At 37.4% G+C, this 16,996-nt stretch overlaps 1 protein-coding gene across 9 annotated transcripts in view; it reads right to left on the reverse strand.

The window, feature by feature from the left end:
• LOC126161915 (uncharacterized) overlaps nucleotides 1-16,996 on the reverse strand; it is a 103,317-nt gene that overhangs the window by 20,501 nt on the left and 65,820 nt on the right. For all 9 annotated transcript variants that reach the window (XM_049918085.1, XM_049918078.1, XM_049918077.1 and 6 more), the window contains 2 exons: nucleotides 8,153-8,365; nucleotides 6,046-6,245 (listed from right to left, as the gene is read on the reverse strand). In XM_049918085.1, the coding sequence (XP_049774042.1) occupies nucleotides 6,046-6,245; nucleotides 8,153-8,365 (413 nt within the window). The remainder of the gene's footprint in view (nucleotides 1-6,045; nucleotides 6,246-8,152; nucleotides 8,366-16,996) is intronic.

Here is a 16,996-nt window from a genome sequence, read left to right on the forward strand (position 1 = left end):
TCTCAGAAAGGTACCAGTTAGTTGAATGTAGTCAATTGCAGTCATTGGAAAAGGAATGGACAAGGTACAGGGACACAGTACTAGAAGTGGCTAAAGAATGTCTTAGAACAGTAGTGTGTAAAAGTAGGATGAAGCAAACAGCTTGGTGGAATGACACAGTCAAGGCAGCCTGTAAAAGGAAAAAGAAGGCATATCAAAAATGGCTACATACTAGAACTCAGGTAGACAGAGAAAGTTATGTTGAAGAAAGAAACAAAGCCAAACAGATAATTGCAGCGTCCAAGAAGAAATCTCGGGAAGACTTTGGAAACAGGTTGGAGACTATGGGTCAAGCTGCTGGAAAACCATTCTGGAGTGTAATTAGCAGTCTTCGAAAGGGAGGTAAGAAGGAAATGACAAGTATTTTGGACAGGTCAGGAAAACTACTGGTGAATCCTATGGATGCCTTGGGCAGATGGAGGGAATATGTTGAAGAGTTGCTCAATGTAGGTGAAAATGCGATCAGTAATGTTTCAGATTTCGAGGTATAATGGGATAGGAATGATGATGGAAATAGGATCATATTTGAGGAAGTGGAGAAAATGGTCAATAGATTGCAGTGCAATAAAGCAGCTGGGGTGGATGAAATTAAGTCGGAACTCATCAAATACAGTGGAATGTCAGGTCTTAAATGGCTACACAGGATAATTGAAATGGCCTGGGAGTCGGGACAGGTTCCATCAGACTGGACAAAAGCAGTAATCACACCAAATCTTTAAACATGGAAACAGAAAAGATTGTAACAACTACAGAGGTATCTCTTTAATCAGTGTTGTGGGTAAAATCTCCTCAGGTATTGTTGAAAGGAAAGTGCGAGTATTAGTTGAGGACCAATTGGATGAAAATCAGTGTGGGTTTAGGCCTCTTACGAGGTTGTCAGGACCAGATCTTTAGCTTACGGCAAATAATGGAGAAGTGTTATGCGTGGAACAGGGAATTGTATCTATGCTTTATAGATCTAGAAAAGGCATATGACCGGGTTCCTAGGAGGAAGTTATTGTCTGTTCTACGAGATTATGAAATAGGAGGCAAACTTTTGCAAGCAATTAAAGGTCTTTACATGGATAGTCAGGCAGCAGTTAGAGTTGACGGTAAATTGAGTTCATGGTTCAGAGTAGTTTCAGGGGTAAGACAAGGCTACAACCTGTCTCCACTGTTGTTCATATTATTTATGGATCATATGTTGAAAACAATAGACTGGCTGGGTGAGATTAAGATATGTGAACACAAAATAAGCAGTCTTGCATATGCGGATGACTTAGTTGTGATAGCAGATTCGATTGAAAGTTTGCAAAGTAATATTTCAGAGCTAGATCAAAAATGTAAGGACTATGGTATGAAGATTAACATCTCCAAAACGAAAGTAATGTCAATGGGAAAGAAATATAAACCGGTTGAGTGCCAAATAGGAGGAACAAAGTTAGAACAAGTGGACGGTTTCAAGTACTTAGGATGCATATTCTCACAGGATGGCAACATAGTGAAAGAACTGGAAGCGAGTTGTAGCAAAGCTAATGTAGTGAGTGCTCAGCTACGATCGACTCTCTTCTGCAAGAAGGAAGTCAGTACCAAGACTAAGTTATCTGTGCGCCATTCAATCTTTCGACCAACTTTGTTCTATGGGAGCGAAAGCTGGGTGGATTCAGGTTACCTTATCAACAAGGTTGAGGTTACGGATATGAAAGTAGCTAGGATGATTGCAGGTACTAGTAGATGGGAACAATGGCAAGAGGGTGTCCACAATGAGGAAATCAAAGAAAAACTGGGAATGAACTCTATAGATGTAGCAGTCAGGGCGAACAGGCTTAGATGGTGGGGTCATGTTACATGCATGGGAGAAGCAAGGTTACCCAAGAGACTCATGAGTTCAGCAGTAGAGGGTAGGAGGAGACGGGGCAGACCAAGGAGAAGGTACCTGGATTCGGTTAAGAATGATTGTGAAGTAATAGGCTTAACATCAGAAGAGGCACCAATGTTAGCAGTGAATAGGGGATCATGGAGGAAATTTATAAGGGGGGCTATGCTCCAGACTGAACGCTGAAAGGCATAATCAGTCTTAAATGATGATGGTGTTGATAGCAATAAACTGAAGTGCTGCTGAACACTACAATGAGAGAGACTGGCACTATAAAGTTCTCCAAACTATCTGGCTCTCAGCACTCTGCGGCTTTCTATTTCCATGTGTGTTGACATAAATTGATTAGGATAGGCATACTGTCAACATTTTATAATACCACAATTTTCTTGACCAGCCAGCAAAATGACAATCTTTCTACATCTACATCTACACGATTACTCTGAGATTCACATTTAAGTGCTTGGCAGAGGGTTCATTGAACCACAATCATACTATCTCTCTACCATTCCACTCCCGAACAGCGCGCGGGAAAAACGAACACCTAAACCTTTCTGTTCGAGCTCTGATTTCTCTTATTTTATTTTGATGATCATTCCTACCTATGTAGGTTGGTCTCAACAAAATATTTTCGCATTCAGAAGAGAAAGTTGGTGACTGAAATTTCGTAAATAGATCTCGCCGCGACGAAAAACGTCTTTGCTTTAATGACTTCCATCCCAACTCGCATATCATATCTGCCACACTCTCTCCCCTATTACGTGATAATACAAAATGAGCTGCCCTCTTTTGCACCCTTTCAATGTCCTCCGTCAATCCCACCTGGTAAAGATCCCACATCGCACAGCAATATTCTAACAGAGGACGAACGAGTGTAGTGTAAGCTGTCTCTTTAGTGCACTTGTTGCATCTTCTAAGTGTCCTGCCAATGAAACGCAACCTTTGGCTCACCTTCCCCACAATATTATCTACGTGGTCTTTCCAACTGAAGTTGTTCGTAATTTTAACACCCAGGTACTTAGTTGAATTGACAGCCTTGAGAATTGTACTATTTATCGAGTAATCCAATTCCAATGGATTTCTTTTGGAATTCATGTGGATCACCTCACACTTTTCGTTATTTAGCGTCAACTGCCATCTGCCACACCATACATCAATCTTTTCTAAATCGCTTTGCAACTGATACTGGTCTTCGGATGACCTTACTAGACAGTAAATTACAGCATCATCTGCGAACAACCTAAGAGGACTGCTCAGATTGTCACCCAGGTCATTTATATAGATCAGGAACAGCAGAGGTCCCAGGACGCTTCGCTGGGGAACAACTGATATCACTTCAGTTTTACTCGATGATTTGCCATCTATTACTATGAACTGCGACCTTCCTGACAGTAAATCACGAATCCAGTCACACAATAGAGACGATACCCCATAGGCCCGCAGCTTGATTAGAAGTTGCTTGTGAGGAATGGTGTCAAAAGCTTTCCGGAAACCTAGAAATACGGAATCAACTTGAGATCCCCTGTCGATAGCGGCCATTACTTCGTGCGAATAAAGAGCTAGCTGCGTAGCACATGAACGATGTTTTCTGAAACCATGCTGATTACGTATCAATAGATCATTCCCTTCGCAGCGATTCATAATGTTTAAATACAGTATATGCTCCAAAACCCTACTGCAAACCGACGTCAATGATATAGGTTCGATGGATTACTCCTACTACCCTTCTTAAACACTGGTGCGACCTGCACAATTTTCCAATCTGTAGGTACAGTTTTGAGATGTCTTTTTCCATTAGCAGTCAATTTTCAGCACCAAGACTTTAAGGAAATGGATCTACTGAATACAGAGACTCCTAGATACATACTGTCAGGTTGCACGTGGAACATAATACTCTGATAGAAACTGTACGCTAAAGCAATGTGTATCTGTAGCAAGTGTAGACCACAGGCCATTTCGTTGGAAATTGTGCCAGGTTAGATGACTATCCTACACAAAGTTGAACCCAAAATTGTTTGTTTGTGGAAGCCTTCCACATTTAAACATAAAATGATTTTGTTGAATGTAATTATATGTTTAAAGCTGAAAAGCAAACAAACTGCATTTTGTTCCACTAATGTTTGTGTATTAGAAATTGTTTTTTGGGTTATTTGACTAACATTAAGTGCCAACTAGCTACATGCTGCTCCAAATCACTTAATCTTGGATGCAAATATAATGTATCATGAAACAATTTAAGTGACATAAAAGATAAAAGTAAATATTTCAGTGACAATGTGTAACTACTGTTTAAAACTCATAATTCTGGTAGATAGATTTCTATGTCATGCTAAGCACTCTATGTTAGATATACATAAAAAACAATCATTAATTGTTAAGACAGTCACAACATGGTAAGAGCAGTTTTCATATTCCTCTATCATGCACACTGATTTTTTCAGCCAGTTACTGACGGAGTCCATTTTAACATGATACATAACACAGTTTTTATTCATATATGAATCATTACCAGATATGAAAATGGCACAAGTACAGGAAAACAACAGGAGCAACTGGAGTTTAAATACCAAATTAAGAATTTATATTGTGCTGTATAATTTGATAGATTATTTTAAATACCAACAAGTCAGAAAATGATTAATGCATTTATTTGTTTCATCAGATCAGTGTGCACATATCGCACTTTTTTGGTTAGTTCACACATCAAATTCACCTCCTGTAATGGGCAGTGACAATGACTTTCCATAAAATGCTTAGGCAGAGCATTTAGTTAAAATAGTAATAAGAATACTACATGTACTACGTACAGTTTGCTAGAAATAGCGATGGATGTGCAAAATAAATTATGTAGCTCAAACTTTTTGGAAAATCATACAATGTAATTGATCAATGGAACATGCAACCAACTAACTAAATAACTTCAAGTGAGATATTGTGATGTTGAAAATGTTTAGCTTGAGATTAATGATATGCCAGCATCATTAGAAACATCTCTGATTATGATTCAGCAATAATAATTTTCTTCACTCTTTTATGTGGTTATTAGTTGTTGGCATGCTCAGTTATCCAGAGCAATACATTCAATATCTGAACAGCCCTTATGGAACTGCTCTTGTCATTTAAAATTTCATATTTTACTCACAGGTGATTCACCAAAAGTATCATAAAAACTATCAATGTGGTGCTGTAATTCATAACACTTTTAAAGTGAAATTAAGTGCAAATTCTGTATTCAATTTTTTTCTACAAGTAAAAAAATGTCAAGTGTATGTAGCCTTTTTGACAGCTAATAATAAAGCAAGCATTCACTATTGTTACCAATGTCAAAAAGTGTCAGTAACAAATATTACAGCACACCAACAAAACCTGCAGCAACTGGATTCAAACTATATTAAAAAAAATAGGCAATGTCTCTTATTTTTTCATTAAACTAGTATAAATTCTTCTGGTACAAAAGCACACACATACTCTCTCTGCCTGTTTATCTATCTCTCCATGTATGTACATTTGTGCCCTTCCTTTGATGCTGTGATTTCACTACAGCACAGTAAGTTTATATATGAGTAACAACCATCACTACTTCTTCAATTGCCTATCTGGTGTTCAAACTTCTCGTATAATGAGCTGTCTTCGCATTGTTGTTTGGAAAAAGAGATTTACTAAAGAGGACAATTCAGAATCAAAAAGGAAAATAAGATGTATAATCCCTTTTCTGTTAAACAAATTGTGTGTAATAGCAGTATTAAGCCTAAAATCTCTGTCTTGTCAATACGTAACACCACACATTCTCTACAATGAAAAGGAAGTTTCACTGGCAAGCAGTAGGTCAACCAAATGTCACAACACATGCTCACGATAAAACCCTTTCTGTGTGAGGCTCTATTTCTATCTTTCCAAACTGTATTTATGGACAAGTATACATAAAATAATCAACAAAGGGATATTTTTTCATCATGCATTAAAAATGGCACAGGACCACTTCTTCATGTGATGAATTTAAGAAACAATCTCTAAGAACTTCTGAACATGTAATATATGCTTTATAAAGAATCTGCTGTATATATTTCTAATTGTGACATGCCACTGTCCTTTTGCATATTATTTCCACTCTTATCTGCAATCAGATCCCATACAAACCAACATCAACAAACCTTTTGCAATCTGCAATAACTTTGTAGCCTTCATTTGTCAGAAGTCTGCCACCTAGAGTAAGCACTTTTAACTGGTGGCCAAGTTTTTGTACAATAAATTTGACGTCATCATCCCTTAAGCCATCTGTCCAGTCAAGTCGGAGCTCCCTTAACTGCGTACATCTGCTGGCTATTGTACATATAGCTTCTTCACCCATGCCCTGCGACAAATAATAATTTGGCTATAATTAACAGATACTTTTAAAATAATTTGTATAAAATATGTTAAGGTTTTCATGCTTCCTAAAGGATGAAAGACAGCAAAAAGTTATCATTATTTGTTTTCAGTAAATAGTTCTGTTTCCCATGACCCATAAGTGCCAGTAACAAATAAGCCCTGACAGACCGTAATCCTCAAACAGTACTTTATTCTGGTTTATTCTACTTTGTGTATTATTAATGTTTTTGTGTACCTGAGGAGAAACTATGGAAAGAAGGAAGTGTATATAAAACAGCTTCCCATGTCAGTGTACTTTATTGAGGACACATAAAATGAAGTTGAATTACAATATTCCTCCATTATGCATTGTATCATATGTATGATCTCATTTACAGAGTGAAAAGTTGGGCAATGAAAATCTCTCTTTGTGCCCTATTCACACAGAATAATATAATTTCTTTTAAAATACTTGCCTCACATTCCCAGATGTTGCAGTTTGCCTACTTGGTTATTCCAAATGTAATGTTATGAGATACATCTACTACTTCAAAATAAAATTGTTTTCCAATTTTCTCATAATTCCTTTGCAAAACCTGATCAAATTCGAGGCAAACTACACACCCACCAAATATTGCAGAAAATTCTAACTTCTAAATAAAAACTGATGATTCTGTTCATGCTGATTACATTAATTACAATTTATGTTGAGCTTGTATGATGACGATGTTTGGTCTGTGGTATGCTCAATGACACAATTATCAGGACCTGAACAAATTGTCAATCTTTACACTGTCCAGTCTCGCCATTTTCCCGAATGATGATGATGAAATGATGAGGACAACATAAATACCCAGTCCCCGTGTGGAGAAAATCCCCGACCCAGCCAGGGATTGAATCTGAGACCCCGTAGTCCACGAGCTGTGGACTTGTGTTTATAGTGATTCACTTTTCAATTAACAACACATAAATTATACATCTTTTTATACATGTTGCTCTTATAATTACCAAAAACAGATCTAGGTAAGTTCTTAGTCTTAAAATACTGATGATACTGGAGGCCCTACACCCATCTCAAGATACTAAATTCTTTTTTGGGACATAACGTTGTAAAAAGTGACTCACTTTCTTATTTCTTAAAAAACAGCACACAAAATCCTTTTAAGCTGTTCACGCATGAAAACATTTTTCTTATTGGTGATATATTGATCATGGAGACTGCGAAGCTATATTCATAAAGCTACTGTGATTCCATATCCACAAGGAATGTTGACTGAACATTGATTTTTAGGAATCATGTAAAAACAAATACAAGACAATGAACTGAACTGAAAACTGAAATGGAAAAGTTATTTGTTATTAAGTATTTTAACTTGATTATTTATTATACTGACTTCATCAAGGGGCCTGAAAGATGATAATGTATTGATGTTTCTGAGGTATAGGAGTATTTTCCCCAGTTTTTGTCGAGGTATAGGAGTATTTTCCCCAGTTTTTGTCACTCAAATAAGTATTAGCAGTAATAAGTTATCATACCATTTCTGTGCTTGTTCCCATTTTTAGTCGAATTTGGCCAAGGACAGAACATACTGTAGATGCTATCCCAGCAAAACAGACAGTGCATTTTACACTACCATTACCATATTGCTTCACTAAAAGCTAGATTCTTCAAGTAAATCAATATCTCTTCTACTGACAATTCTTCACTGCATTACATTTTGTAGAAGCCAAAACATAAACAATGTACATATTTATATAGTTAAATTACATGGAACAGTGGACTTCTAACACACATAATAATAATTCTTCAATGCAAGTGGTTCAAGTCATGTGTGTGCAAAAAAAAAAAAAGAGCAACTGGCTGATTCATACATAAAATATATATATTAAAAAAAAAGATTTACAACCAACCTTACAACGTGACAAGTTGAGGGCCTGTAGTTCAGTAAAGCCAGCAAGTAAACAGTAGTCAGGTATGCTGAGTGGTGTGCATTCTTGTAAGCTGAGTTCTTGTATACTTGGAAAAGCCTTGGCAGTCATTTGAAGCAGACGCCCTGCATCACCCAGTCTGCACATGTGTAGCATAAGTCTTCTCAAAGCAACACATCCACGACGCAGCCAAACCTAAAATAAATAAACAGCTAGCATTCACTACTATTATAAGATTGCATGTGTAGAGAAATTAACAGAAGGAGAAAAAGAGAAAAGAAATATCTATAAAAAATTGCAACACTTTTGACAGCAGATAGCACCCAACAGATTTTGAACCAAATTCTGAACATTAATGTTTATGGAAAGCTAATAAATAAATACAACAATTGTATACTGGTAGAAGCACATGCATGCAAGTCTACATAGTGAAAACCAATCACCATTACAACTCATTGTTGCCACATTTTAAATATTAATAACATAATTCCAGTTTTTTGAGCCTAAAGGGTATGATGTGCAGACAACTCTAATCATCATACAGCTACACAAAAAAAAATTCAGGGAGAAGAGTAGGACTTTCTCAGACATATGTTATAAATGAAATCCTGTTTTACATATGAGGTGTAGATATAAAATAATGGGGCTGATGCTGTCACAGATTAGTTACACATGCACCAAAGATGTATGACCAATAACCATAAAGCCTGAAGCCTTCTCAGTCAAATTCAGCATCTCTGGTGTCTGTAGACAAATCACACGTGTATGGCCTCTGCTTGTGTAAGAGCTATTATTCTGTTCTGTCAGAAGAATGACAAGTGTAATAATAGAGCAATGAATTGTCATACAGTTTGAAAAAGTGCTACTGCAATCTACTTTTTACTAAAAGAAGTGTATGGTGAAGACTGTTTATCTTGTACATGATTTTCTGAGCAGTTCAAGCATTTCCAAGATGGTCGACAAGATGTTGAAGATGAGTCATTCCCCTGACAAGCTTCAGCATAAAAAACTGATGCAAATATTGAAAAAGTGTGTAATCTGAATTGATCTGACTGTCAGCTGACTATTCAACCAATTGGTGAAGCTGTAGGAACTGACAAAGAATACATATGGCAAATTTTACATAGCCAATTTAATGTGATAAAATTGTGTACAAAACTGGTGCCAAAAATTGTCATGACAGAACAAAAAGAAGATTGTGAAAATGTCTTGACTGACACTTTGAATACCATTGATAATAATTCTAACTACTTGAAAAGGGCGATAAAATGTGATGAATCTGGGTTTTTTACTTATGATCCAGAAACAAAGTGCCAATCCATGCACAGAAAGAGCCCAACTTAACTGAGATTGAAAAATGCTTAAATGAGCTAATCAAGAGTCAAAGTGATGAAGATTCTTTTTCCTATATTCATGGAATAGGGTATCTTCACTGGGTTATTGAAGGTCTTATCATTAACTAACATTACTGCCTTGAGGTTCTTGCTCAGCTCCATGAGAAAATATGAAAAAGTGAACCAAACTGTGGAAGAACAAGTCAGGGATTCTGCATCAAGACAATGCTCCAGTTCATATTGCATTGTCTGTTAAGAGGTTTCTAAAGAAGTACAGCATCCCAGTGTTAAACCATCCACCTTATTGCCTGACCTAGCACCATATGACTTATTTCTATTCCCCAGGGTCAAATCTGCATTAAAAGGGACAAGACCGGATTCTATTGAAGTGGTGAAAGAAAAAGTGGCACATGACATCAAGAAGCTCACAGAGGAAGACTTCAAGCACTGTTTCCATCAATGGAAAATATGCGTGGAGTTTTGTAGTGATAGACAAGGGGAGCTTATTGAGGGTGACAGTGACTAAATATGTACGTTTTTGAAATAAAATGTTTTACAGCAACAGACAGCTATTTTATAACCATGCCTCATATTTCATTACAGGAACATTTTCACACTGAAGTTTTCGGCACCAAAGTTTAGTGCACAGACACTCACGGATGACAGAGAAACTAAAATTAAGGGTAGTAAATCAGTTCACATTAGGTTACTCATTCCATCACACACTCCCCAAGACAGTGGTATATGCCCTTTGCTACTCCTTATATAGATAAACGATTTGGGAGACAATCTGAGCAGCCATCTTAGGTTGTTTGCAGATGACACTGTCACTTATCAACTACTAAAGTCATCAGCAGATCAAAACAAATTGCAAAATGATTTAGAAAAGATATCTGTATGGTGCGAAAATTGGCAATTGACCCTAAATAATGAAAATAGTGAGGTCATCCACATGAGTGCTACAAGGAATCAGTTAAACTTTGGTTACATGATAAATCAGTCAAATCTAAAGGCCATAAATTCAACTAAATACCTAGGAATTACAATTACGAACAACTTAAACTGGAAGGAACACATAGAAAATGTCATGTGGAAGGCTAACCAAAGACTGCATTTTATTGGCAGGACACTAAGAAAATGTAACAGATCTACTAAAGGAACTGCCTAAACTACTCTTGTCCATCCTCTTTTAGAATACTGCTGTTGGTGTGGGATCCTTACCAAATAGCACTCATGGAGTACATCGAAAAAGTTCAAAGAAGGGCAGCACGTTTTGTATTATCAGAAATAGGGGAGAGAGTGTCACTGAAATGATACAGGATTTGGGGTGGACATCATTAAAAGAAAGGCGTTTTTTGTTACAACAGAATCTTCTCATGAAAGTTGGATCACCTACTTTCTACTCCAAGTGTGAAAATATTTTGGTGATGCTGACCTATGCAGGGAGAAACAATCACCATAATAAAATAAGGGAAATCGGAGCTGGCACGGAAAGAAATAGGTGTTCATTTTTTCCACGCACTATATGAGATGGGAATAATAGAGAATTGTGAAGTTGGTTTGATGAACCCTCTGGCAGACACTTAAATGTTATTTGCAGAGAATCCATGTAGATGTAGATATAAATTTACTTGTCCAATATTTTATTGTACATCTTGTTTCTCACATGGCATCCTGAAAGCCAAGGATCAAGCTAATAATGCAGGTGTAGTATTTCTTGACTTCTGAAAAGCATTTATTAATAGAAGTATGATCATTTGGTCACTCAAACAAAATTTATGAGATTACTGATAATTTCTTGGTAGGGAGGATGCAGCAAGTTATCTTGGATGAAGAGTCACCAGAAGCAGAAACAACATTAGATGTGACCCAGGGAACTGTACTGGGATCTGTACTGTTCTTGCTGTGTAGCAATGATCTAGCAGACAATATTAGCAGTAACCCCAGAGTTATCGCAGATAATGCAGTTATCTGTAATGAAGTACTGTCTGAAGAAAGCTGCACAAATAATATCAGATCTTGATAAGATTCCAAATATTGGCAACTTGCTTTAAATGCACTTGACAAAGCACAGCAAAGTATTCTCCTATGAGTTACACTATCTATGAGTCTCAATATGGATCAGTCAATTCATGTAAAAATGTTGTTATAACAGTTTGAATGGATATGCAATGGAATGATCACATTTCAGTGTTCAGGGTAGCGGGAAAATGCACTCAATCTCCAAAGGACACTGTCAACAGATCACTTGTGTGCCCCATCTTAGAATATTGCTGAAGTCTGTGGGATCCTATCAAATAGGACTAAGAGGGAATATTTAGCATATAGAAAGATGGGTGGTACCAGTGGCCACAGATTTGTCTGAGCCAAAGGGAAGTATTAAAAATTTGAATAACCTTAGCTGGTAGATTCTTGAAGAGTGGCACAAATGATCCCATGGAAGCCCACTTATAAAGGTTTAAAAATCAATATTAAGTGAAGATTGTAGAGATCTTCTTCCCCATGTATCACTCCTGTAGAAATCGTGAAAACAAACTTAGAAGGATTACAGCACCTACAGGGGTGTTTAAGCAGTCAGTCTTCCAATGTTCCGTATATGATTAGACTGAGAGGAAATCCTATCATGCTAAGTACACTCTGGCAAGCACTTCACAATGTTTTACCAAATATGTATGAAGAGGTAGATGTACAAATCAGCAACAGTGTTAAACAGTTCAGCAAAACTACAAACATACAACATTTTTCACAACAGAAGTTAAAGCTGAGATGATACTTTAAAATGTCAAAAAGAGACAACGAATAATACTTAACCCCAAGAGGGCAATGTGTAGTGCTTCGAGAATTTTGGAGTAAATTCTAGAACCACTCACTCTTCCACTGTTTTGAACACCCGATATTTTAGAGGTGAGTGGGAAAAACGAATATGCCCTGCTGTGCATCACCTATTTGTATGTGCAGGTAAAAAAATAGTTATGAGAAAAAGATGGACCTGGTGGCCGAATGGCAGCAGACAAGTACCTGCTGTATGGTCCACAGAGTTTCCGTGTACGGCTAGAGAAGAACAAGAAAAGTTTATGTAGTATTCTGTGCTCTTTAGTGTCTGTGTTATTGTAAAAAGACTAATGAACAACTGAATATATATTTCTATGTTCATTCACATATTGCACTCGCTTGAGACTAGAGACTTTTAACTTACTTCATGTCTCGGCTGCGAACAAAGCAAGACACGTGTAAGATGTTCATAAATTATTTGGTTATCAAACCAATGATATCTGAATATATGTAAATGCGTCTAATGTTTAAGGACTAAGTTAGCTTGTAGAAGCTGTTGTCTGTGGAAGTTGAAAATATAAAGCGATTGAACTGAAATGTATTCTACGAGTACCCAAATTATTTCAAGGATAGAGAAGTAGTTTAATAAATTCCTTTAACCAGCTATAGTCTTTGGAGAAGAAGCTTTTGGGAGATCAACATAGCTGATTACCCAGAGAAGAGGCTTGGCTACACACAATGTGCAAGTTAACTGACTTGAGAGACGTGTGAGCCTTGCAATCCAGTACCACACTGTCTCTTGTCGTCCGAAAAACGTTAGAACGTGGCGACCCAAGTGACAGGACAGGAAGAAAACGGGAATTTTAAGACAGAAATGGGAAGAAGATATTATGAGTTGCCATAGCAATCAGGCCTACACCTTCGCTCACCGACGCAGCTAGAACTCTATGCTGGGTGAGTGAAAAACATTAATTATTTGGTTAAAGTTGAGAGAACTGTTGAAGGTTAAACTGTTAGTATAGTTATTATGCTCAGAGGTGAACTTTTTTTAATGATCACCAGAGCTAAGAGTAAAAAGAATATGGATCAAGAACAGCAACTAGCAGAACTAGTCACAGCTATTAAAGTGACTAGGGAAATGCCACACTTGTCTGAATTAGTGATTTCAATTAAAGCCCAGGGAGCAGATTCAGCAGCTGTAAACGCCCAAATCGCTGCTTTAAAAAAAGAGACAGTCTCAGTACATTCTAGATTAGATGCTAAGTTAGATGACCAGAAGGCTCATTCAGCCACTCTAAGTGAAAATTAGATGATCAGAGTGAAATTTTAAGTAATCAAAGTGAAACCTTGAACAGTCAAGCAGTAAATATAGTTTTATTAAAGACTGAATTTGACTCTTTAAATAATAAGGTAGAAAATCTGAAGTTAGATCTAAAGAGTGAACTCACTAGTTCTTTTAATACTCGCGTTAATCAACTATTTACTGAATTTAACCAGAGACATGATGAGCATCTTCAAGATTTAACTAAAAAATTAGAATTTGACATTGAAGATAAATGTAATAATGCAGAAACAGAACTTGTCGAAAAATTTGGATCATTTCAAAGCATATACAATGTTAAATTCGATGATGTAAATCAGAGGTTGCACACCCTGAAGGAGAGTGCTGAAAAACAGGATAATCTAACTCCTTTTGTCCAATTGCAAATTGCAGACGTTATCATTCAAGCAGATAACATGGAACGAAATGTTAAAGAGAAACTAGCCACTTCAGACATAGCAAATATAAGTAATCTGGAGGAACGACAATGTTTCTTCAAATTTAGCTTCTCTCTCACACACACACACACACACACACACACCAAACACACACACACGTCTGCAGTCTCCGAGAGCTGAGACCAGCTGGTGGTCTCAGCTCTCTGAGACTGCAGGCGTGTGTGCAAGTTGTGTGTGTGTATATATATATAAATATAATAGAGGGAAACATTCCACGTGGGAAAAATATATTTAAAAAGAAAGATGATGGGACTTACCCAACAAAAGTGCTGGCAGGTCGATAGACACACAAATAAACACAAACATACACACAAAACTCTAGCTTTCGCAACCAACGGTTGCCTCGTCAGGAAAGAGGGAAGGAGAAGGAAAGACAAAAGGATATGGGTTTTAAGGGAGAGGGTAAGGAGTCATTCCAATCCCGGGAGCGGAAAGACTTACCCTAGGGGGAAAAAAGGACAGGTATACACTCGCACACACACACATATCCATCCATACATACAAGACACAAGCAGACATTTGTAAAGGCCTTTACAAATGTCTGCTTGTGTCTTGTATGTATGGATGGATATGTGTGTGTGTGCGAGTGTATACCTGTCCTTTTTTCCCCCTAGGGTAAGTCTTTCCGCTCCCGGGATTGGAATGACTCCTTACCCTCTCCCTTAAAACCCATATCCTTTTGTCTTTCCTTCTCCTTCCCTCTTTCCTGACGAGGCAACCGTTGGTTGCGAAAGCTAGAGTTTTGTGTGTATGTTTGTGTTTATTTGTGTGTCTATCGACCTGCCAGCGCTTTTGTGTGTATATATATATATATATATATATATATATATATATATATAATAGAGGGAAAAGTTCCACGTGGGAAAAATATATTTAAAAAGAAAGATGATGAGACTTACCCAACAAAAGCGCTGGCAAGTCGATAGACACACAAATAAACACAAACATACACACAAAACTCTAGCTTTCGCAACCAACGGTTGCCTCGTCAGGAAAGAGGGAAGGAGAAGGAAAGACAAAAGGATTGGGTTTTAAGGGAGAGGGTAAGGAGTCATTCCAATCCCGGGAGCGGAAAGACTTACCTTAGGGGGAAAAAAGGACAGGTTTACACTCGCACACACACACATATCCATCCACACATACACAGACACAAGCAGAATGTCTGCTTGTGTCTGTGTATGTGTGGATGGATATGTGTGTGTGTGCGAGTGTAAACCTGTCCTTTTTTCCCCCTAAGGTAAGTCTTTCCGCTCCCGGGATTGGAATGACTCCTTACCCTCTCCCTTAAAACCCAATCCTTTTGTCTTTCCTTCTCCTTCCCTCTTTCCTGACGAGGCAACCGTTGGTTGCGAAAGCTAGAGTTTTGTGTGTATGTTTGTGTTTATTTGTGTGTCTATCGACCTGCCAGCGCTTTTGTTGGGTAAGTCTCATCATCTTTCTTTTTATATATATATATATATATATATATATATATATATATATATATATATATATATATATATATATATATATATATATATATATAAGGAAACATTCCACGTGGGAAAAAATATATCTAAAAACAAAGATGATGTGACTTACCAAACGAAAGCGCTGGCACGTCAATAGACACACAAACAAACACAAACATACACACAAAATTCTAGCTTTCACAACCAACGGTTGCCTCGTCAGGAAAGAGGGAAAGAGAGGGAAAGACGAAAGGATGTGGATTTTAAGGGAGAGGGTAAGGAGTCATTCCAATTCTGGGAGCAGAAAGACTTACCTTAGGGGGAAAAAAGGACAGGTATACACTCGCGCGCGCACACACACACATATATCCATCCGTACATACACAGACACAAGCAGACATTATCTTGTGTCTGTGTATGTACGGATGTGTGTGTGTGTGTGTGTGTGTGTGTGTGTGTGTGTGTGCGTGCGAGTGTATACCTGTCCTTTTTTCCCCCTAAGTTAAGTCTTTCCGCTCCCAGGACTGGAATGACTCCTTACCCTCTCCCTTAAACCCCACATCCTTTCGTCTTCCCCTTCCTTCCCTCTTTCCTGATGAAGCAACCATTTGTTGCGAAAGTTTGAATTTTGTGTGTATGTTTGTGTTTGTTTGTGTGTCTATCGACCTGCCAGCACTTTCGTTTGGTAAGTCACATCATCTTTGTTTGTATATATACATACTGCTGACAAAGTCCTTAATGGCCGAAAGCTTTAATTGTTTGAATCTTTTTTACTGTGCCTATTGCGACTCAGCATCTCCGCTATATGGTGAGTAGCAACTTTACTTCTCTGGTATTGTTACATTCCATCCTGGATTTTCCATTGTTTGATACTAAGAGAGGCATAGATAATTTATGGAAAGAATTCAAACTTGTCCATGATAGAGTAGAAAACAGAATAACTTTACCTGATGTTGTGTTACCTAGTAAAGTGGTGATTGTTTTGCTGTCGGGAGACTTTCACACAAAATGTAACGAGAAGCACTGGTTTGCACTTGCTCAAGTAAGCTTAATATCAGATCCATGGGATCCGAGCATAGTCACATCTGTCTCCCAGGAACATTAACATTCTGTGTTAACGAGCGGAGTGACGACTGTCGGATCCCTAGTTGTTTTCGGTGTTTCTTCTGTACTATTTTTCCTGTACCGAATTCCCTTCAAATCTTTAACTATTCTGTAATCTATTCTTGAATTCTTAAACTATCCTATAATTTTAGTACGCACAAAACCGGATATGACTACAAGATTGAGACCAACTTAAGAGAATCACACATGAACAGTAATCTTTAGAATATACAATGTTATATTAGTGGAAAGTATAATATGATGGTACTATTTAAACTGACTGATGTCAAGACAGCATAAACTGAATAGAGGATTTTATGTGTGTATAACAGTATAGTATAAACTGAATGACTAAACAACTATTTTATCGTAGTGTATAATTTTCT

The sequence above is a fragment of the Schistocerca cancellata genome, chromosome 2 (genome assembly GCF_023864275.1).
Source record: "Schistocerca cancellata isolate TAMUIC-IGC-003103 chromosome 2, iqSchCanc2.1, whole genome shotgun sequence".
NCBI lineage: Eukaryota > Metazoa > Arthropoda > Insecta > Orthoptera > Acrididae > Schistocerca > Schistocerca cancellata.